General features: G+C 36.9%; 2 protein-coding genes across 4 annotated transcripts in view; one reads left to right on the top strand and one right to left on the bottom strand.

Moving 5' to 3' along the window:
• Positions 1–499: 499 nt before the first annotated feature.
• The window catches only part of CYFIP1 (cytoplasmic FMR1 interacting protein 1), a 73,556-nt gene continuing 48,632 nt past the window's right edge, over positions 500–25,423 (bottom strand). For all 3 annotated transcript variants that reach the window (XM_075200091.1, XM_075200090.1, XM_075200092.1), the window contains 8 exons: positions 15,242–15,385; positions 14,514–14,604; positions 9,360–9,490; positions 4,584–4,656; positions 3,747–3,841; positions 2,772–3,010; positions 2,124–2,271; positions 500–1,156 (listed from right to left, as the gene is read on the bottom strand). In XM_075200091.1, the coding sequence (XP_075056192.1) occupies positions 992–1,156; positions 2,124–2,271; positions 2,772–3,010; positions 3,747–3,841; positions 4,584–4,656; positions 9,360–9,490; positions 14,514–14,604; positions 15,242–15,385 (1,086 nt within the window). In that variant the 3' untranslated portion in view covers positions 500–991. The remainder of the gene's footprint in view (positions 1,157–2,123; positions 2,272–2,771; positions 3,011–3,746; positions 3,842–4,583; positions 4,657–9,359; positions 9,491–14,513; positions 14,605–15,241; positions 15,386–25,423) is intronic.
• On the top strand, positions 19,496–24,785 carry FNDC9 (fibronectin type III domain containing 9). Its single transcript, XM_075200089.1, has 2 exons — positions 19,496–19,925; positions 23,239–24,785. Exon 2 carries the CDS (start codon positions 23,321–23,323, stop codon positions 23,996–23,998), a length of 678 nt encoding a protein of 225 aa, XP_075056190.1. The 5' UTR covers positions 19,496–19,925; positions 23,239–23,320; the 3' UTR covers positions 23,999–24,785.

The raw sequence follows: 25,423 nt of genomic DNA, 5'->3' as shown, positions 1-25,423 counted from the left end.
TCATATCAGAGAGTAGATTTGGGATGAAGATTATACATATGTAAGAAATACAGGCAACACACTGCATTGCAATACGGTCTGCAATTTTCAGTTCACATATCACTTTAATCACTAATTTTGCTTTTAATATTTCACTGGTGTTACAAAAATTAGGGATACTTAACAACTAATGCTTTTAAGGAATTGATAAAGAGTTAACAGTTTTATTATAGAAAACATCCTGGAGTGCCCCAGTGAACTACACCCCTTTTTTTCTTTTTAACTTCGTCTTTCCCTATTCCTGAAATACTACTTCTATCAGTGACAATTTTGTAGCATGTGTGGCCCAGCTAGAAGTACAAACAGAAGCACAGTTCATGGAATTGTAGTAGGCGAGAAGTTAATCATTGCTCCAAAAACTTATGATGCACCTAACCCAATAAGTCATTGAAGTAAAGATAATTATTTATACAACAGCATGAATCAAATGCATACATTTTGCAAATAAAAAAAAATCAGCTGTATGTTAATATAAACGTTTATTGCAAACGACATTACAGGAAAGTCTTGGTTATTAGAGATTACATTTTTTACAAGTCAAAGAAGACATTGCTATTAAAAAGTAAAGTCTTAAGAACCCATTAATTACATAATTTGTATGCATCTTTATCCCAAAATGTAAAAATGATTTGTAAAAAGATAATCAGTGTGACCAGTAGTGTTATACAGCAGTAAATCTCTTATTGGGAAAATAATTTATATGGCAGCCACTTAATGCAAACACATGTTTGTATCACCAAGGCGTCTATAAAGATCACACGTTGTCCTATCCCTCTGGATGTCCAAAAGAGGAAACTCGATATTTCTAAAAAAAAGAAAAAATTCAGCATCATAATGTTCATTTACTGCAAAGAAAAGATGGCTGCCTATTTTGCAGTCTCCTCCAGAGAATACAGTATAAGGAGTCATCATACAGTGGCAATGCAAAGCATAGATTACAGTGAGAAGAGCCTTAGTTGCTGGCCAGTGATTGGTGGATGGGGGGCTGGAAGCATCGGACATGTTCTACTGGTGTATTCTCTCCATCTCCTGACTTCAAGTACTTGTCCAAGATGGTAAATATCTCATCATTGAGGATCTGGAATTTACGGATACGTTCTACCATTTTCTTCAAGGGCTGCAAGAATAAAATCAAGAAAGTAGATGAAATTGTATTTCACATTATCATAATGGATATGTCCCAGAATCAATGTATCAATGTATAGAACCGTATGTATATGTATCTCCCCCTCTAGCTGTCTAAAACCCTGTGGGAAGACAGAAACTTTCTGGCCATGCCATATTTACGCCTTACCTAAAGGTTGGAAGAAATTAAAGCTTGTTAGGTTTGGTGGGGAGAAAAGGAAAGTTCCAATTTCTGGAAATAATATTTATACCAAGGTTTGGCAGAGAAAATTAACTTTCACTAGGTGACTTTATAAGATAATAGACATTTACTACTGGGGAGATTTTTTTGCTGGGACCATACTGGAATATAAATGACTATACCAAGCAGGATTCAGTCATCATAACAGAAAAACTGAATACCCAAGCAAATTGCTAGTAATATACAGTTTATCTACCTAGATGATTATAGCACCAGGATTAGACTTCCCAAAGAGTCCTTTCTTTTTAAACTAATGCACGTATGATAATCTAAATTGTTGCCCCATAGAATGTATCTCTTGATCCCACTGAAGTACGGAGCCAGTGCACTGTGGAGGTGCCTGCACTATAAGGACTGTGCCAGAAAGAAACAGCAGCTAATTGCGGTTTGTGGCCCTGGTAGCAGAGAAGAAGAAAAAAAAAAAAGGAAAACAGCCATCTTCTCAAAGTCTGTCCTCCCAAACAATAATACCCAGAGCACTGTGTTTAGATTGTGGTAACCTCTGGTATACTATGCTACATTTAGGAGTAGTTTCAATGAGCCACATTGTTCTTTTTGCTCACAGCTCTGTGGGCCGCAAGCAAAAATCCAGAGAGAAATTACCGTAGTAATGCTATTGAATCTACCCCTTATAGGGAGTATAATTATTGTGGTGTTATGGCACATAAAGACACACATGAATAGGTTGCTACATCTGGAATCTCAGCAGTTTACTTACCACATTCTTGATGACTTCATCCTTGCCATCATGTTTCTGCACCTTCAGTAGATGATAGCAGAAGTCTAAGACATCAAAGCGGCGGTGTTGCCCCAGAAGTACAATTAACATGCAGCCTGCCCAGTGCAGTCCATCACCAAAGCATTGCCTGCAAAACACATACAAAATAATAAAACACACTCTCAATCTATTTGTGAGCAAATGTTTGTATTTAACAAACCTCTTCTTGTATAGTGAATGACATTTTTCTGTGCCTGGACTTCCTGTTCTGTCGTGATTTCTTAGCTCTTACTACATTAAAAGCTCTAGAATGTAGGCTCTCGCGGGCAGGGTCCTCTCTACCTCTTGTCCCATTGTCTGTCTACTGTCTGACTCCCTCGTTCATCCTGTCACGTCTGCACTCTGTGTTAGTCCCCCATAGTATTACTCACACTCATCTGTGCTACTTATGTGTATTACCTCATCTATTTGTTACTTTCTTCTGTACCTGGCACTACAGAATCTGTGACACCTGATAAATAACCAATCCTTTATTTTCATTCTAACAAAATATAAATGGTTTTCTAACATTTGAATTTTAAAAAACAATTTTATGACAGCATCAAGTCATCCTTCCAGCACCAGCTACAAGACATGATTAACACTTACTCTACAGTGAATTCATGAGCGCCCACTGGGATGCAGTAAACAAACTGCATAGCACTCCAGAGTCGATGGAATTCCACGCACTCATCCACATGCATTACACCATTGCTGGGAAGGGGTCCACGCCAAATAGGATCATCGAGGAAGGTGCGGACTCTGGTAAGAATCACTTCAAACATTGAGAGGCCACAGCAGAGACGTTCTTTAGTCAGTAAGTCCCCTTCCCTTGCTATAGCAATTTGCTGTGAAAACAAAGCAAAACCATCATAAAAATTGTTGGAATGCATTTCCGTTACAAAGCCCTGTAAAAAAAAATATGTTTTCTTTGTTTAAACTGTACCTAGCATGGGAAATGCATCTGTCTCTATACAGGCTATGAGCAAACCAAGGATTGTGTGCCTGCCAATTATTTTCCACCTCTGACATATTTATAGACCATTTCAGAGCTGGCCATGCCGCCAAATATCGTCCCACTACCAGTGATGTCAGACATTCATGCGAGTGGATTATTGTCTCTCAATAAGACAGACAGGAGACCTTTGTGAGCACTGGAAGGAATTATAAGTGGAAAGTAGAACTAATGGCAGGTCTAGTAAATGGTGAGCTCTGTAAGCAGACTAAATGAGTAATAAAATAGAGAGTTACAGTCATAATGGCAATAGAATTCCATTTTTCCTAGTGTTGGGGAGTAATTAAATAAAAAATCATAATAAAATATCACAATGGAAAAGCTGGCCTGGCTAATGGTGACATTTTGTTCCAGGTTGTGGTACAAGGAACAGCGTTCACATATTCCATTGTTAAAAATTTGAAAACATGCTCTTTATTAAACTCATTAACAAATAAGGAGCATATAACTGTTCTACCTTACGTCTTCCAATGTATCCTATTGGTTCAGATCACACATATCGCCAACACGCTATCCCACAAGCAAATGAAAAGTGAAAGTCTTCTGTGTGGTATGTAGTGAGCACATACCTGAGGAGTCCCTAATCTCTCTATGAGAGGGACCAAGTGGAGAGGAGCATATTTTGATTCCAGTCTTTTCATCTTCGCCTCCAGGCGTTCCCCCTCTGGAGTAAAGGACACAAAAATATAAAAGTGCTGTTACAACAAGAAAAAGTGTCCCAAACCTTGGACACGAACAATAGTGGCCACTTTAAATCATGGACATCATAAATTCTAAACCTTTTCCCTCCCCACCATTTGAACACTCTCTCATTCCTTTCGCCTGTAAGTTAACTGAAGTCCCAGTGTGACCCAGGCGGCAATCCAAACCAGTGAGGAATTACCAGACTAGAGGGCAGTGTCTCGTGTCACCATAAGCACAGAGAGAGAAGACTACCACAGTACAATGCATTCTTGCAGGAGCACAGTGATGGAAAACGAATGTGAAAGTCTCTCTTTTTTCTGTGCTTGTCTCAACGAGAGACCCCTCCAGAAGATCGGAGAGGCAGAAGAATGTCAGGAGGAGGGAGGGTTAGACTAAGGGGAAATGAGACAGCACATGAGTAAGGGAGGAGGCAAGGTACACCTGGGAGACATAAGTGGCAACAAATGGCACATGTGAGACAAAGAGGAGGGCATTATAAAGGTAACTGCCCTGTTACCACCATTATGAAAACAGGAAATTTCCCATTTTGACATTACTGATTGTTTTTTTTAGGGAAAAAAACAACGATTCTCTTTAGAGAGAAGATAACAGGTACAATATGCAACAAAGGTGGTTGTTGTTGTTCCACGGTTTTGCATCTCATCCTATTCCCAATACGTGATCTACTGAGGTCAGGGGATATATTACACCAGGCGACATACCTTTAACATGAACCCTGGGCAGGATGTTCTGGAAAGGCGCAGCATGGAGCAGGTCGCACACTTCTTCTAGCGACTAATGGCAGGAAAATAACGCACAACGGATTAGCAGTTTTACTTATTACAAGGGACAACTTCAATAACTATTAAAAAAATAAAAAATAAAGACATTTTGCAAAAAGTATAGCAGCCAGATTGAGCGCCTATTGTTTGTTTTTGTTCTGTGCTTCTTAAGCTAGCAGCCAATAAACAGAAAATAAACATTTCTTTCAATTAGTGTCTAATGTTCTAGCTAAGTGAAGCTAAATTGCTACACGCCAATGACTTGGTTAATTCTGTTGCTACGCTACACTGAGCTGTGAAAAGGTGTGATTAGCCAGCCATTTCATAGGACCCTTTAGCCCTTGAATCATAAATCATAACATCTCTTGTAATCCCCCAGCATGATTGCTCTCAGGCTGGCACAATTCAGTAAATACAGAATAATGTTCTGCCAAGGTGACAGACTCACACATCATGCTGTATTCATACAGGAACCTTGACAAGGACAACCTCTGAAAGTACATTTCCATGGGCAAATAGCTGAAGGAGCAATAGAAAACACGATAGCACTATTACATGCACAAATATGATGGCCAACTATTATCTCTATGTTATATCAGCACAGTAATTATTTTTCCACTACAGGCACTTCTTTCAAGAATAGAAGATAAATAATATTGATTTGTAAATCAGCCATGGCTAATAACAGAAAACAGAGTTTAGTATGATACACAAATGGACTCCAGAAACAGACTGCAGTTAATGAACATGATTGTACCTATTGTTTCATACACTGGGCACAATACCACTGAAAAAGACACTTTAATAAACTTGCCTGGATCTAAAGGTTCCTATACTTGTACGTTAATTGGCTGCTATAAAAAATTGACCCTATCCTCTCTCTTTCTCTCTCTCTCTCTCTCTCTATCTGTGTGTGTGTTAGGAAATTTAGACTGTACGCTCCATTGGGGCAGGGACTGATGTAAGTGAGTTCTCTGTACAGCACTGCGCAATCAGTGGCGCTATATAAATAAATGGTGATGATTATGATGATACATATGATTGCCACAGCTGATGGTGCATAACCATCACTGACCTCGCTGACAGTGTTCCTGGATCTTCCAGATTTGGAGATATGTGTATGACCACACCTGACAGACAAGCAACCAAAAAATGTTGTGCAGAGTGGCTGGATTGACCTGTATATTAGGACCCCTTTACAGTGAATACAAGAAAATGCTGCTGTCAACAGTCTAAGTCAACCTGAAACACTCTAAACTCCCTTAATCTCAGTAATAAGGTAAAACAATACATTTAACCAAAGAAAGAGACACCTATCTGTAATAACATATCAGCAGGCATTTTAATCAAGTGTTACAAGCTATAACAAACAAACTGACAGCAAATGCAGGAAGGAGCTGGGGGCTGCAAGTGAAGGTTTGGAGGGCGCCCGTTGCCCATCATTGCTCTAGGTCTTTATAATTAAAATACAAATCATGTTCACACATACAAAAAAAGGAAGAACTAAATGAAAAAAATAAACCCACTTAAAAAAAGTTTAGTCATAAGCATATCACATAGAGCAAAAAAGGGTAATATCTACACACAATGGCAAAAGCCATTTTATGGGCTGAAGCAATATCATAAGGATTCAGTTTACAAAGTGACCTCACTAAGAACAATATCCCTGGGGCCTGATTTTGAGTTAGGAGCACAAAAAAAAAAGAAAAAAAAAAAAGAAAAAAAAAAAAAGAAGCAAATCTGCACCTTGAAAAACCATGTTGCACTGGAGGAGGAGGTAAATTAATGTGGGTACAGATTTATAATTGTGATAGGGAATGTCCTAGATCAACTTTAATGTCAGAAAAATAAGTCAATTTGTATCCCTTGCATTGTAACATTTTTTGTCCAGGTGGAAATGTGCTCCTTTGCTTTGCTGCTAACTCAAAATCAGGCCCATAGTATTATAATATTAAAAATACTATAGCACACTTTGGACTAGATTTACAAAAAAAATAATAAAAAACATCGCACATAGCCGCAAATTTCTAACATTTTAGACCTCCAAACTGCCATATTTACTATAGGACGGTCTGAAGCTTGAATGTAAAACTGCCGATGATTGATGTGTGGCGGTTTTTAAAATACCTAAAGTGCCCGAGAAAAAAGACAGCTTTTGAAATACCTATGTCTGTTGGGCTAGTTAGCGGAAACTTGCTGTTTGAGATGTCTTGCCATTCATAACATAAGAGGAGGCACCGGTGAACTGTGATATATTGTGGCAATCATTATTTATTCATTAGACGCACAAAATTCATTTATAGTCAACTTATGGGGAAATTTTCATTATTTTAAGGGACAATATTATTGTTTAATATATTTCTATATTTATATCGCCCTCATAATATAAATAAAAGGGAAATAATATTTGATTCCAAAGGGGCAATAATTATTTATGATGGGGATGTGGCATCAATTATATTGCACATATGCGCACTACAAGAGCCAGCATAATCAATAAGTAATAATTGACACAGTAATTCATAAGTCAATAGTGAATCCTATAAGGTTATGGTTTTCAGGCCGTTTATTGGTGGTTTGGCATTTAGTAAATCCGGTGGGGTTTAAAAGCACCGGAAAAATAACCAAAAACTGCAGGTTTCATCAAACCGCCCTTTAGTAAATCTAGCTATTTGTTTCTTTTGAATAACCCAGTCACATGATAATCTTGACCTTTCTGTAGTAGTGAAAATCATAATGTGCTCTTCCCACAAATCATGTGATGCTCTATTATGAACTTTGGTGCCACTGACATCCAAGTGCATATTATTGCATATTAAACCTGCAACCACACATTTTTTTTTAATAACAGGTTAAATCAGCAATCCCACAGGAGGGATGCATTTTACAGTCCAAACAGAGCTCAGAGGGGCATTCCAAAGTATATCTGCTCATTACACCATGCCCAATGTGACTCTGGTTGCCATGGTAGTCACAAGACAATGCAAACTGTGCAGAACTATAAATCAGTAATAGCAGCCTAAAGACACAAACCAAGGAAAATGTTTATTAACAATCTTTTTCTTAAAATAACAGGCTCTTGTTATTGAGAGAAAAATAAAAAAGTAGCATCTCCCCTACAGACTAGAACAACTTTCAAAACATACACACTTAATAAATTAACTTTATTTAGTTCACAAATGAACACCAAAGCTTTCCTAAAGTAGTAAATGAATGAAGTAGTAGTTGTAGTCACTATGGTATTCCCATTAATATCCGTCACAGAAATACAATAGTGTACTTTATGGGTTGAGCTAGTGGATCCCAAACTTTCTCAGTTCGAGGCACCCTTAGGGTCTCCATAATTTTTTCAAGGCACCCCCATGTCAAAATAATTACCAAGTTGCCCCCCCCCCCCCCCCCGCCTTGCTTACCACCTGCCCTAGCCGCGGCACCCTAGTGAGACTGCCACGGCACCCCAGGGAGCCGCGGCACCCAGTTTGGGAACCACTGGGTTGAGCCAATTGTGGTAAAATAAGTAAAAGTTATTCCCAGTGAAACTGACAACACTGAAACAGGGAAGATTGGGAGGGAAGAAGCTTCAGTCTTTAACCTGTCCCTATATTGTACAGTTGGTGTTGAAATAGAATGTTGGCTGTCTCATCATTGGTTATGCCACAAGGCCTTAGATATATATAGTACACAGGAGAACTAGTTAATAATTTTTGGGGGTAACTTTCCAAACAACCTAAGGGAATGATCATCGAAAATAAATATTTATTTCACCAAGAAAGCCTTGTCTGAGCCACAAAAAAACCCAAACAATGTGAATTAAAATAGATCGCACAAAGCAGTGAATAAAAAAAAAAAATAAAAAAAAAAAAATCGATGATGCTCAGTTTACAGATAGACTGAAAAGCTGAAATGTGGTTTGGTCACAAAAGGTATAAAATAGACGACATCACTTATGAAAAAAAAAAAAAAAGGCCTCACGTTTTTCAAACTACCTTAAAGTTGCTGCAAAGGAGTAAAAGTGTTATTAATAAGTATGGAATTATTTCACTTAATGTTTCTATAAATATCCAGTAACACAAGGGCAGAAGGTCATTCTGCACAGAACCGTATTTATCTGTATGCCATACAATGTGTTTGTTGAATCACTCCTTTGGAGTCTACATCAGAGGTCAGGTCTACATGTGAAAAAAAAAAAAAAAAAAAAGAAAGTAGAAAAATATATATGTTTTTTGGCTTTACCAAGGAATAATATGCGAAGAAAGAATTTCTCAATGAATGTGCATGATATAGCTTTACTCAGGAATACAGTATCTAACAATATATACTCTATGGCTTTCAAAACATGTAATTTTACAATAATACACAAGTGATGCCAATATATGTATAAACGGAAGTAAAATAAATAAATAAAAAAATTATAAAAACTGCAAGTTCTAATGTTATTTATCACTTAAATGTTAGTTAGAAAAACATGTGTGTTGTAAGGGATAAAGCACCCAGTACTATAAATAATGGATATTTGATTCATATGGAATTACTATGACAATGGCCTTGTGCTTTTATCTGCTCATGGAACTCCTTGGTGACTTATAATATTATTAATAATTTACTGTATAGGTGTATAAATTATCCCTAATATGGCAAATTAAGAGTGATCAATTCAATGAGAGCATATAGGTTGGTTCTGAAAAGCTGTAAGATGACATGACTTGATGTACATACCAGGCTCTGTTCGATAAGAAGGCAGAAGAGAAGGGCATTGCCCACTTCTCTCAGATTTTGAAAACACACAGTCTTCAGCTCTGCATATTCCACTATGTCCTTGAGCTGATGATGGAAGAATTCCAAGATGCCTAATGTACAAAACAAACATACAAGAATAACATTAAATTAGATCCGAAATGAGAAAACCGCTGGTGTATGGTATTACTCATTTGGACAAAGCATCTCTCAGATATGGGAGGTTCATTGTTTTACTGAACAAGGAGGAGGGGGAGAGCTTGTGTACAAGATAAATAATCAGTATCAATATTAGCCAGTGTATGGTGAGCTCAAACTAGCTCAGTGTCTACTTCAATACAAAATACATGTACAATGTTATAGAATATTAACAGAATTTTATAGAACACCGCTAATCTTTTAGTGCTTTAAGCAATTGGTAGAGAGGTAAAGTTGAGTATCATTTAGATAGCAGTGGTAATACAGTTCAAGGAGTCTGCGTATTTCACCTAGTGGTAGCATCTAAACCTCAAGACATGAAATATAAGATAGAGCACGGACAGTGGTACTGATGCAGACAAGTGTACTCTTGGACACACTCTTTGAGCTGCCAGGGGAACAAAAACTTTAAATAATTTCTGTGGACTGGGGGGCACAGTTCTTTGTTAGGCACTCTATTCGACTGCTAAGGTCCACAGCATCAAATGCTGCAGAGAGGTTAAGAAGGATTACGATAAAACAAATGCCTCTCATTAAGCACACGCCCCAGGGCCGTTCCATTACTATGTTGTCTCCTGACTGTCAACGCAAGATATTTATGACCCGTTCCTAAAGGTTCCCAGTTGGATTGCAACTACTTTCTCAATATTCTTCCGTAGAAAAGGATGGTTTGATACTAGTCTGTAGCTAGTCATGCTATCTGGGTCTAAGGAGGGATTTTTTGTATTTATTTGTTTAGAACAGGACTGACAACCGATTCTGATTACTATTCAGAGCGCGTGCACTGCAGTAGAGAATGCTGCACTTACATCTTACAAACAACAATTCAATTTTATTATGATATTTTCCAAATGATCCAATCTGAACATGTAACTTTAATTGGATATGACTGTATGTATGTCACCTGCTGAAATAGTTCTGCACAATTAAAAATCAAATTGTACAACTAAATTGTAATGTGTGAGAGCACCTTAAACAGAAAAAACCCAAAAGCTTATATAATATAAAGATTATATAACTTAAATATCCAGTTAACTGGAGAATGGAAACATGATACAGTAAGAACAGGCAGTAGAAGCCTTGGGTAAAGTGGCGTAGGAGGTGTGCATTTACTTAGCAACAACCAATTATATAAATAAGATGCAGAGATAAAAGAAGAACCATCTCTAAAATTGTATAAAATTGAATTTATGTCAATTACCTCCTACAAAGGAACAGGAGATGAGCTATTTATGTAAACTGTAACCTAGAATGTCACATACTATAATTACATTGTTGAAGATAGATAAATGCAGTTGCACATGTACGTACAGGTAAACGAGTGGGATCTTCAGCAACCAGAGCTGTGACTGCGGCTGTTACATACGACTTGTGCTGCTGCGGCGAGCCTTTGCATTCTAAGTTATTTTACACTACATATTACAATAGGTCCTAATTCAATGGATTCATTCAATGGATGCTATATATAGAGTGCGATATGCTTACAAGAGCCATCTAAATAGCAGATAGGGCCATTGTACTTTCTGAACCACACAAAAATGTCAATCTCTGCACACAGCAGGTCGCAGAGACTGTTTATTACCACTGTGCACCAAAATGCTACCCACCATTATAATTCACATAACTGCATGGCATACATTTACTTACAAAAAAAAAAAAAAAAGAAGTTTACTGAATACGGAAGTCTCAGATCTATTTCTAAATAGATTGCTGAGCACAGCAAGTGATTGCCTCTTGTACGGTTTATGCTGTGTATTATGTATCATTCCTGTTCTATGCAAAATCTAGAAACATGCATGGGATTAGCAGAGAGGATTAGGGCCTCGGCCCCATCTCCAGCTCACAAATCCCCTCTAAAGGGCTCATACGACAGATGACACATTTTAGCTGGTTTCCAATAAAACCACCAAATACATATAAAAAGTGACATTAAGGTAAACAGCCAGTCCAAGTAAAAATCTCAGCTGAATGTGAACAATATAAAAATTATGGGACTATAGTTTATGATAACGGATAGGTTAAGTAGATGAAATATTATTATATTTTTATTTTACCCTGTACACTTCATTTCCAATGTGCATTAACTGTTATAGCTGGACTTCCAGATACTAATACTTTATAGATGCTGCACATTGCTTCTTTGGTCAACAAAGCTATTAGAAATGCAGAAAATCTGGTTGTTAAAATGAATGTTGTCGCTGCAGCAAAGAAATAAATATATGTAAATGCTGCACCATCGCTAGCAGAGAAAAAAATCTTGACACAGGTTGTCGTGCAGCCACTCAGCAAAACCACCCCTGTGTATGTGCAAATTAGACACGTTCCAGCCATAGAACGCTTGGATAAGTTCAGCCATCACTAGACCAGTGAGTACAACCATATGATGACCACACACACACACACACACACACACACACACACACACACACACGCTGTCAGCAGCCATCTTTCCATAACACAGAAGACATAGCTTAGGTATATTGTTACACATAGGAGAATGTATCCTCTAACTGATATGTATATGGCGATGGGTTGGTCATTTCTAGGTATGATGTGTTATGTCCAGTACATCATGCATCTTTTGAAAGGATATTTTGAACTAGAAAAAAATAAATAAATAAATAATAAAAATAAACAGCAGCACACCCAAATAAAGTTGCACTCACAGCTTTGGAGACATACCACCCACTATGCAATGGCATGTAATCACTAGCACAATTTTTTGCTTGGTAAAAAAAAATTCTGACCACACGTTTTAAAAATGAACACCATTGGAGGATATGTTTGTTTTTTTTGAGAAATAAAGAAATGATTTAATGGAGTGTAATCTCCACTGCTGATGAGACAGCATTCAGGAGTTAAATATATTAGTCACTTTTTAATTTGTGCCTTTCTACCTCCCTCCCGGCCCTTCTCCCTCTTCCCCCTTACCCCATTGATATAATGTATAAAACATGGGGAGGAGACACCTTGTATATTAATACTTATGTTCAATATGTTGATAGTATTTTTCAGGTTGTCTCCTCTGTAAATAAAAGAGTTTTAAAATTGTATGTGTCTATATATATATATATATATATATATATGTGTCTATATATATATATATATATATATATATGTGTCTATATATATATATATATATATATATATATATATATATATATATATATGTGTCTATATATATATATATATACATACATGTGTCTATATATATATATATATATATATATATATATATATATATATATATATATATGTGTCTATATATATATATATATATATGTGTCTATATATATATATATATACGTGTCTATATATATATATATATATATATATATATATATATATATATATATATATATATATATATATATATATATATATATATATATATCAGTCACTTTTTTACAAAGTAATTTAGAATTCACTGCTGCTGTAGCTGATTACAACGAAAGAAACAAGATAATGTAAGCGCAGTAATGGAAAATGCAAAGCTTAATTTTTTTTATGCTTTTCCTAACTTTAATCTGTTTCTTTATCATGTTACAGAAAACAAGTAATGAGATTAGTGGAGACTGCATCTTCTGCCATTTTGTATTTGTGAAGCAGAAATATAAATTAATGAATGCATAAAATTCCTTTTTCCATGTTTGCAGCATTAAAATGCCTAGTGTACCATTGTTTATGTCTACTGGATCGTCTGCTCCAGTCCCCCGAAACTGTACTATCAAACAACTGGTATTGTATTGTGAGTGGATGACAACAACTTGGGGAGGGGGAGAGGGTCTAAACAGAATTTCCCACTGAACTATGGGAGCGTCTAACTAGTTCAGAGTGACACCCCCCCTTAAGCACCACTGTACTGACAAGTAACAAAAGATAACATATACACATTGGACTTGTATGTTGTCTTAAAATGTAAGCATGTAAACTTGTGAAGAGGATGATAAAGACTATGATAGGAAGGAACATCTCTAGTAGTAAACATACATATCAATGATAAGAACATCAGCTGGAGGCATTGTCCACCAGATCACTGTGGCTAACTATGTCAGAGGTGGCTATAATAATATAACGTAATATTGTATATTAGCTATGCAAATCTGTAGAAAGTAAAAAAAACAATCCTCGTGTTTACTAAGACTTTGACGTTAGCACTGAGATATAAACACTCTCCTGGATTCCTTTCACACAGATGAATGTGTAGACTCTTCCACCCACAAGAATTCTCAGTATGTATAGTCATTGACATTCTGTTCTGTTCAGTGCAGCAGTAAAATCACACCGACACGAAGGTTAATGCTGTGCTATTTTGAGAAGCAACCCATTACGACAGACAGCTCAGTGAAGGGAAGGGAAGTAAAGGAGATCTGAAATGAAAATTATTTACCCAAAAGCTTTCTGAATGAGCCCTCTGAATGTGTATTAAAAAATAGACTGTGATTAAATACTTCTGACATGCATGTGGAGCTGTGAGTTAGGCGAAGACCAATCTATATTTCAGCATCTCTGGATGCAAACACTCAAATGCATTTTTTCTTTGCAAACTAAGCATTGAATATTTGTTCTTTGAAATTCATCGCTTTCAGAAACCGATCAAGCAAAGAGGTCTATGAAATGGGAATGTGAAATTCCTCTATTCAGCAACCTGAAAACACACTTACTGAATACTAAGAATACCCCGTCCACTCCGGCCTTGTGACTAACAAAGACCAGTTCATCTTCTGTGAGGTTTACATGTAAGTCAGGATTACAAGCTGCATATTCTAACGTGAATACTTCAATCCTTATTTGTGTGGAAAACTAGTCTTGAACGAAGCCAATTATTTATCTTAATCGTAGAAAATTCAATACTGCACGCACAACAATTTCATTATGATGTACAAAAAGGAACAGAATGTTCTCTTCTTTTCTGACAATAGTACAACGATCACACACCTGGGGAGCCATACTCGTGTCTGGGCAGCCTGCAGATCTTAGGCATGACTTCCATCAACGTCTTCACATACTGCAGAATAGTACCTTGACACTAGAAGTAATACAGCTATTGTTAGACATAAGCAAAAACGCACACATGTATATGTAATATTTGATCATGAAAATCAGTGCAGTGTCGCCCTTTAGTTAAATTTTTCTTAAATACACCCCATACTGGTCTGTCTGTCATAGCAAAACGAGGGAGCAATAGCATTTTCTTAATGCTTTTCAAGCTCTTTCAGCATTATGATGTACCAATAAATTGTCTAAACCACAACTATAATTGTACCGGGGATTAAATAAGGCTTAACGGTCTTTTGAATAATTTAAAAGTGATCAGTTTATGATGAGTGATTGAAAAAAAATGTCCATTTGTGCATTGGCACTTCAATCTAGGCACAAGCATCTAAGAACTGACCAAGATATGCATCCATATCCCAGTAGAATTTACTTGAATACAAGAAGATTAATGTTAATGGTAACAATCTGTTCACAGAAATCATTAAATAATCTATGTTTCCTTCATTTTTCCTACAAATGTAATACTTGGCCTGTTGACACACACACACACACACACACACACACACACACACACACACACACTATAAAGTACTCTTCCTTTAATAATAACTTTCAATAGAAAGTAACAAGTACAAATCCCCATCGTGGTTTTACATAAAAGTACTCACCAGGCTTTTAACAACTTTAAGCAATTCCTCCATAACCACTGCGATACCTTGGTATCCTAAGAGACGGCAGATCACTTTAAAGTGTGGAGGACCCACGAAGTTCCGGTAGTAGCTGAAAATGCTGTTGTATGCCAGGTTCAAATTCTATAAAAGGTACAAGAAGGACTTTGTTGAGATAGGGTTACAATGATAGTGGAAATGATCCTGCATAGTATGACAGGATAACACATGCTTGATAGGCATACACTAGGGTTTTGTAACAAAATAAAAATCGGATTATATACATATAAACAATATCTGCAATAGTGTAGCACAGGGAGCGAATAAGGACAAGTATCATATGCCCTGATGGTTGAAATACTGTTTCATGCATAATTATCAATATTTTCAAAGGTAAAATATTAGGCATCATGAGAGATTTTTGTTTCAAGAAAATTGCTAGAACACAAATATTCTACACTTAAAGCCCCTATTTATGTTTTAAAGCAAGTTTGTTGCTTAATTGCCATGTGCAAAGTGACTTATACCCACCTCCATCTCAAGGTTTCATAAAACACCTACATAGGGTATATATATATATATATATGTTGTTTAAATGGACACTGTACAGGTTTTTTTGTTTTGCTTTTTTTTTTTATAAAACTTACATTTCAGAACATGACAAGATGTGATGTACCCCGTAGCAATAAATGATACATTTGGTTCCATTTTCTGAACATTACTAGAATCACAGTAATATGATGATTGGTTGTTTAAGGCTCATCAGCGTTTTCCCGTGCGCCACATTGAATAAATATCCCTCTATAGATAGATCTTTTTACCCGATAGACAATCATGTTTTCATGACAGACACATGTCAGTATGACACAATGCACATGTGACTGGGAGACACACATACTACACACAGCGATCATGGTGCAGCTTCTATAAACTACTTTTACTATGTGACGCAGGCTGAGCAGTTACATGTGCTGGCTTTTCTTTAATTTGTAATAAACTCTTAATGCACCAGATGCTGAGCAGATTAAGCATGACCCTGTTCTGAAAGAGAGCTTTGGCAAATTGCTTTGATTGTATTTAATTAAAAATAACCTCAACAAAACTATCATGTAAAAGATAGCTGTCCCCTTTCTAGCACAAGAAGCCAGTAAATGGAGTGGATCTTTGGTCATCTCACCTTCATGAGCTCTAGTTTCAATTTGGGGGAAATAATCCAATCCAGGGGTAAGGCCAAGTCACAAAGCCCAACTAGAAACATTTTATAGTGCAGAATAAAATTGAATTACTTTTAATGTATTGGATTTTTTTACCTGATGTTTCCTAGTGTTTGTTTAATAGTTGCATGTGGATCCTAACTGTCGTTCACTAATGAAAAATGGTGGACACTGCAGAACAAACTGTACTTATGCTGGTGCCACACACAGGATTGAGACAGTAAAGACCTAATTCAGAGTTGCACATAAGTGTATTTGTGTAACGTACAGATGTGTCTTGGAAAAATTGTTGTACGGTGATGATGATAATTGTTGCATCTTTGTTCTGGGAGCATCTATACACCAGATCTCAGACTGCACATATCTCAAGATGCTTTCAACTCAAATCACATATGTGGAAATAGAAGTGTGCAAATGGAGCATGGGCGTGGTCACTGTTAACTAATTGATCCTACATTGTAACATGCACCATGATTATAGTCCAATTTGTTCAATGGCTGACTCAACCATACAAGACCCTTATGATCCCTTAAAGACAGTACCATCCAAAACAATTCCCAAACAGGTGACCATTCTGGCCATTTTTTAGGCAGAATGCATTGCTCATAACATAAGACCAGAATTGGCTACACAGACTGACCAATAGACAGAATTTAATGATGTTAAGATCTGTCACAATGTAAATTTTTTAGAAGTGAAGATAAAATATAAAAAAAAACAAAAACAAAAAAAACATTTACAATTTGCTCCAAAGTGTCCTCATCTTTAATACTAGGCTACCCCCAACTGGGGGTCTCCAACGCTTTTCTGTGGCTCCAGCTTCTTAGCATAGTGTGGATTTATATACCAGTTGCTTAATATAGACCGGAACATACTGTAGGGATTTCTATAATATGGTAATGAAAGAAGTGTCTGCATGTGTACTGGTAATGTACACTAACTCACATTATTAGTGTGACTAACGCAAGTGCTTATGAAGTGAACAGCAACACTCACAAGTGCAGGTATGCAATGCCAATGTCTAATTATTATATATTGCGCATCAATGGACTGTGTCAATTGACATTTCTGTAAATCAATTTTGTATAACTGTAATGGGTTATTCTCTTCTTGTACTCTCTCTATCCTGCTAGCTGATCCCCCATTGCCAGCAGACATGCCATATTTTCATTTGCCTGATTCAAGGAACTGAAGTCTGTGCAAATTGGTCAGAGTCACTTGCACTCATTGTGAATTAAGCAGAAGAACTGGCGGTGTCCCAACGCGTTGCCAAGCAGCTTGTGTTATCAGTCCTGTGACCTGCGCTACCAGTCTATAGTATACATATACATACATACATACATACATACATATACACACACACGCATACACTATATGGACAAAGGTATATAACCACAACTGTTAATTACTGAATTGAGGTGTTTCAATCAGACCAGTTGCCAGATGTGTATAAAATCAAGCACCTAGCCATGCAGTCTCCATTTGCAAACATTTGTGATACAAAATGGATCGTTCTGAAAAGCTCAGTGACTTCAAGTATGATGGTACTGTGATAGGATTCCACCTTTGCAATAAGATGATTCGCTACATTTCATCCCTGCTGGATATTCCACGTAAACTGTAAATTATATTATTAGAAAGTGGAAGCGTTTAGGAACAACAACAACTCAGCCACGAAATGGAAGACCACGTAAAATGACAGACTGGGTCAACAACTGCCTAAGGAGTATGGTACGTAAAAGTCTCCAACGGATTGCTGATTTGATAGCTGAAGAATTCCGAACTTTCACTGGCATTAATGTAAGCACAAACACTGTGCAGCGGGAGCTTAATGGAATGGGTTTCTATGGCCGAGCCTCACATCACCAAGACCAATGCCAACTGTCGGACGGAGTGGTGTAAAGCACACTGACACTGGACTGTGGAGTGACGAATCACGTTTCTCTGTTTGGCAGTCAGATGAGCTAGTCTGGGATTGGTGGATGCCGGGAGAACGTTACCTGCCTGACTGCATTATGCCAACTGTGAAGTTTAGTGAAAGAGGGATAATGGTATGGGGTTGTATTTCAGGGTTTGGTCTAGACCCCTTATCACCAGTGAAGGGCAATCTTAATACTTCAGCATACCAAGTGATTTTGGACAATGCTATGCTTCCAACTTTGTGACAACAGTTTGGGGAAGGCTTTTTTCTGTTCCAACATGACTGTGCTCCAATGCACAAAGCAAGGACTACAAAGGCATGGTTTGAGGAGTTCTGTTTGGAAAAACTTGGCTGGCCAGAACAGAGCCCTGACCTCAACGCCATCAGACACCTTCATGATGACCTGGAACAGAGACAGAGTCAGGACTTCTCGTCCAACATCAGTGCCTGACCTCATAAATGCTGTACAGAATGAATGGGCACAAATTTTCACAAAAACACTCCAACATCTTGTAAAAAGCTTTCCAAGTAACAGTTCGTGTAATGGTCAAGCATCCGAATGCTTTTGTCCATATAGTTTATATCTATCTATAGCTCTCATACATATATATATATATATATATATATATATATATATATATATATATATATATATATATATATATATATATATATATATATATATATACATATATATATACACACACATACATAAAATCAACCATAGCATTTAAAGTGAATGATGAGGAATAAAAGACATTGAAATTAAATGGACCATGCCCTTTGCTTATTTAATTATCCATTAGCTAGATATTTAGCATAATTTAAGCAAATTGTCGCTGCAAGTATTAAGATAGATGAACACCATCGCAGGTATATATATATGCATAAAAAGAAATGCAGGTTTGTGCAGACTGCTTTCATGTTCTATTGGAGAAATGCTCTAAATTCAAGCAACACAGCAAAAAGGGGGATGACATTTGTCTCTGGTCAAGCAGAAAAATAACTACATATTGTACGAGAGACTGTAAAAAGGCATCATAAGAATTGTGAAAAGTCATTTGATGCAGGAATGTTAAACAGACTGCAGTGCCTGTACCAGTGACCTCCCTTACTAAAAAATCTATCAGTCCTATACTACTGACAGCTAGTTCCTCTGTGTCTGGTGATGATCTCTAGAGAAGGGGGCAGTACCAGAGTTCAGTGCTCTCCCTAAAGGAGAGGACATAAGGCAACGAAGTAAGAGACGGGCTGAAGAGGGGGAGGGTTGAAAAAAAAAAAATCATCTTTTTATGTCTTTTAAAAACCAAGGCAACCGAGCACTTGGGGAATATGCGCTCACATGTGAATTCATGCAGCACAGACAAAGGAGTCATATCACCAGTGTCCCTGGAGAACGGAAACACAAGTGACAGGCAAAAAGAGCTGGCAGAGGGAGGAATGCAGGGACCGCTAAGCCACAGGTGCAAATCACATCACGTTTATTACAGTGTAAATCAGAGTCCTTCATTCAACAAGCGTCAAGTTCACTTCTACCAACACATCTGAGGTAGGCTATTACTTTTTAACTTTGGCTTGGAAAATTCAAAAAGCAATTTGTAAGATAAAAAAGGATTTTTGATCAACATTCTATATGCTTTGTCTGCTCATATTTTCCTACTGTTGTAGATAGAAAGTATTCATTTATATGTATATGTATATATAAAAATTCCCATCCTCATCTCAGGGTAATGCCACAGAGGTACTAATGAGTACAAGCAAGCCTGTCATGCATATTCACAGTATTAGAAATTAATTCCTTGTACAATTATGCAGTCAGCAGTACATTGGTTCTTTAGACTATCTGGTCTTTGTGACACATTGTCCATGTATTTTAGAAGATTAAAATTACATTTACAGAGCATCTTTTTTTTTTTTTTTTTAAGTAAATGTTATGAAAATTTGATGCTGAATATGACCAGACATCTTAGAATGTAGACCTGAATATATAACAACAATATTAGGCTCTCTCAGCTCCAGAACATGAATTAACTGCAATACCTTTGCTAGTATGTCCATATACAATAATACACATATTTTATACATGTATCTGTAAGAGACAACAATATTGGTCACAGAGCTCATGCAGCTTAGTGTGTAGAGTGCAGCTGTCTCATGCATAACTTTGTCTCTAGCACAAGAATTTGTATTCTAGATATAACACATGTAAGCATAGGGCTCAAATAATACAGTAACCATAATATAATTATTTATGTTCTGCTGAAATCAAAATGTAGATATTGTTAACTCTTTGCAGGTTAAATAATTCTGGATGAAATTCCAGTGCCCACTGTGTGCAACACTGGGCACTGAAATTTCAAGGGTGCACCTTATACCAGGTCAAATATATGAGAACAGGGTATTACAAATATGCCAAGATGTGCCTGAAGAACATCACTAATGCTTACAAACACCAATAGTATAGTCATACAATCGCACAGATGGACAGTATGGTTAGTCTGGAAAGAACACTAGTTCCAGGATTCCACTATTACTAAGTACCTGCAGTACTACTGGAACTGTACACCACTGTAAACGTAAACACGCCTGAGTGTACCAACGGACCTCAAGTGAGAACAACCTTCTAAGGTTACATACACAGTACATTTGCAATGTGTTTTATGTATTTTAAAACACAAGTAAAACAGATATAAAACTACATTGTGGAGTTAATTGTGCATCTGTGACAAAACACAAAATAATTTTGTTCAATTGGAAACGTTTCATAGTCGCATCTCCCTGCCCTACAGTCCTTTTGAACCACATTCATTATCGGTTTACATACAGATAGCATGTATGCATGTTGCACAATATTATCACTAATATTTATGTAGCATAAAGCTCATCTTGGAGAAAAAAACTAAAATAAATAAACCTGTTACACCAAATAAATAAAAATAAATATCATCAAACAGTACTTTGCACATGCTACTAATTGTCAAGCACAAAGGCAAATGTTCCATTTACAGGCTTTTATTTCCCCTCTGGGATATTCATAACTCCCAGATGTTCCTCTATTCTTCCAAAGCAGCCACTACAGCGTCTGATATTTTGGATTGTATGGATATATCCCTTCACTGACTCCTGAAAAACGATATTTCTATACTTAATGTAGAACACTGATCCTGTATAGTAGTTATCAGTGCTTTGTGATACAGCAATTTGTTTTCTTAATACTCATAAAAGTGGTTAGTTAAAGTGTATCCTTTCGACCATTGGCAATACTGAGAGATGGATTCATTTTAACAATTTTACATTGTTGAAAAGGGTATCATTAAAATTAAGTGTACATTAGGTTTAAGGTGAAAATTCCGGCTGTTAAAGATGGGTATTTAAAATGTAAGAGAATATTATAATCACAATGTCACGTTGGGGCGCAATGTCCAATTGTCTGCATAGTGTAAAGAATTGCATTATGATCATGTTCCGTCCAAGTTATACGTGTGCAGTGTTCTCAATCTGAATTTAGTGTAATACAATTGGAGTAAAATGTATGAGAATTATTTTCTAATAAATTTAGATAAGGTACTGTTAGATTTCCACTGATTATCTAATTTCAAGACTAATGTATGTACCAATATTTAAATCTAGAGGCAGCCAAAATAGGACTAAACAATACAAACTATATAAACAGTGATAGTTACCATCTGCACTATTCTATACACAAAATAAAAATAACTAAAACCTTTCAGCACTTGCAGTGACATAAAATATCGTTTGTTAGGTTCTTGTAGTTTTACAGTTCTACTATGATTCTGAAAAAGAAAAAAAAAAAAAAAAAAAGACACATTTTGCGTAATCTCCAATGTCAACTATTTTTCTATTAACTTCTAATTTATTATTCTGTACTCAGAGTAAGGACTACAACAGCTAAGCAGCGAATTACACACAGCAGTGTGACCAGAAAGTATGCCAATTAGACTGTCCACTTCTGAAATGATGCTAAGGAGCCAGGCTCCCTTTCATTGTATGGTTGATAAAACATCTCTGAAACATGGTAGTATATGTCCAAGATGTTCTGGTTGTTAAGGTGCTTTTTGTTCCAGTATGTTTTCATGGAAAACTGCATCATCACTAAATGGTTTCATTTTGGGTATTCTACCATTTTGTTTTATTGTCGAGTCATTTATAATAATAAATGTTAGAAAAATATGAACTTGACATCTTATTTTTGTCTCTGTACAAACTGCAGACAAATCGATAAAACAAACGTTCAGGAACACGCGGTCCCTGCGGTTCTTGGTGATCAATAATTTACTATTTTAACAAGCACTGCCCCAGTGTTCATCTCCTGGTGAACACTCAGACAGCAACAGAACCACACTTGGTGGTCTGAGTACGTACACTTAGCCTGACTCAGGGTACCTATGCTAGAAACAGGACAATCAAATAATAAGTAATACTACAGCTACCTATCTACAGACTATGGCGATAAACCATTGAGAGCAAAGAGAAAACAACTGCAGCTTACAAAAATAAACATTTTAGCACCACATAATGACTATCATAGAAAATAAATTAATGTGCACGTTAGTGCTAATAAGAAATGTAAATATAAACCGGTTTTTCAGCTTATTACTTATTAGTCTCTCTCTCTCTCTGTATGTTAGGGAATTTAGACTGTAAGCTCCAATGGGGCAGGGACTGATGTGAATGGGTTCTCTGTACAGCGCTGCGGAATCAGTGGCGCTATATAAATAAATGATGATGATAATGTTGCCTTACCGCTCCCAATGAAAACAGTTTTAAGTTATTAAAATGTGGATGTTTAAAGCAGGCAGTCGGAAACCCTAATTTCAGTATTGTTTTTTTCCCTGTTACAGTGTTTGCCTGGAGTTAAAGCATTGTGTTTTAAAGCCATTCTCCTTCACTGAGCTCATCTGAACATATTCCAGGAAAAGCAAAATGGTGATCTCTGTCCAGAACATTACAGCTAATACAGCTATGGTCATCTGGCCATCCATCTCTAGCTGTGCTGACAGCTTCTACAGTATTATGTACCAGTCCAACTGGAATACAATGCTGTCTGGGTACTCTAGGAAGAACTTTCAGAAGGAAGAGAGAATTCCTGGCAGCCGGACATTCTTCACTATTGAGAACCTCACCCCTCTCACAACATACATTCTGTGTGTGACTTGTCAGTCCGCCAACCCCTCCAGCGACCAATGCAAAATCTTCCATACTTTAGGCCAAGACCCAGCATCAGTTAACAGTAAGAAAAAAGATCTGGCTTTAGGCATCTGGCTCACCAGCAGCATAATTCTCCTCATTATAGCCTGCATTCTGCTCTATGGCTGCCTACATATATGGTGGCGGAAACGTCAAGAGCGTGCTAGGGCACAAAATGCAGAGAGCAATGACCAAGACAAGAGGGAGGCCTGGGCAAAAAATGACATCCCAGTGGATGAGTATGGGAAGCCTGGCTTGCTAGTCGTAAGTGCAGAGAGCAAGAGTGACAACACTTGCACAGATGGGAGCCAATTAGGAACCACTATCAAAGATCCTTTAACTGGTGATGAAACCACCAGCATGAACTGCATTGATGAAGAAGAGGCAGCTGTGCACCCAATTACAGTGAACTAACAGCAGTCCAACTTCCATCCATCATTCAGCAAACAGTATTACTAGTGCCCTTACAATGATCATTTATTAGCTTCCTGTACTGTACCATTAGTGCATGAAACACACAATGATAGATCCACACCCACTGGATTAATGAAAAGACATGGGAGATGAAGGACCTTGGCTCATTTATGCTCTAATATTAATTTTTACATTCTGCTAATAGACATATCCTCATTTTTTAATGTCATGTATTACTTTTGGGATAATGGGCTTATAAGACGTTCAACAATTGCTTGGAGATATCACATTTCGGAGAAATGACCGTTAAATGCCATATAAATAAAACCTGTCTGGACGGATCTTATAAATGGTGGTAACCCAGGTCTTCCCATGGCTCCTAGCGTAAAACACACTTAGCACAGAAGCAGCATGCATGTCTCTAAAATAGCAGATATACAGTATCGGTAATAAGTGTTTATACACCTAAAGCAGTAAGGACAAATGTGCATTACACAAGTACATTTTATAGCTCACTGGAGAGTTAGAGACAAACAAATATGTGCCAAGAACTGCAATAACAACCGTATGACCATATGAAACAGAACTGATCTAATGTATTTAGAAAGCCAGTCCGTTTTATTAAAATTTTCTTTTCAAATATATTTACCGACTATGAACTTTGCCTATATAATCGATAGTGTGAGAGTATTGGTAGCTGTTAGCAAGCAAGCTCCCTGTTATCAGAGATTGCCTTCGTCTGTACAGTAATCATTTTTCAAGTACAATAAAGAAATATTTAAACTTATCTGACTATCATCATTGCACCATGATATTGATTGTACATAATTAGAAATATTTTTTAGAAAAATTTGAACACAGATTTTTCCTCATGGCTCACAGGGCTGTGAGACAAAACCAGCTTTGAAATTACCATAGTAACGGTAATAGTGCGCAGCTATTACCATAGTAACGGTAATAGTGCGCAGCTATTACCATAGTAACGGTAATAGTGCGCAGCCCGCATTGTTCTAAAGAGCAACAGGGGTAACTGAACCTGCCTCTTTATGTACTGTAGTCAGACACCAGATAATGGGCCATTTCGGAGAAATGTTAACGGGCAATTTAAACAAGCAGCTTTAGTAGTAGGGATTGGTCAAATAATTATATCAAGTCTGAATTAAAATAATGGCAATAAATAGTGAGCCCACTAGTTCTCAATATGTAGAAGCATAACACGTATTTGTTTATTCCAGAAAACTCTTTATCGTAGCACATCATAAACAGTCACCCCCATCCTCTGCCTAAAGGCTCAATAAACCCAACATTATATGAACCATGAAAGTAAAATACATTATTGAGTGTTACCTCGACATTCCACTGCTTCCCCTATACATTACAAACAATTGAAACTCTTCTCACATCATGAGAACAGTAGCTGACGGT

The sequence above is a fragment of the Mixophyes fleayi genome, chromosome 2 (genome assembly GCF_038048845.1).
Source record: "Mixophyes fleayi isolate aMixFle1 chromosome 2, aMixFle1.hap1, whole genome shotgun sequence".
Classification (NCBI taxonomy): Eukaryota; Metazoa; Chordata; class Amphibia; order Anura; family Limnodynastidae; genus Mixophyes; species Mixophyes fleayi.
The sequence above is the reverse complement of the archived record's forward strand: the minus strand, read 5'-3'. Positions and strand labels throughout refer to the sequence as shown.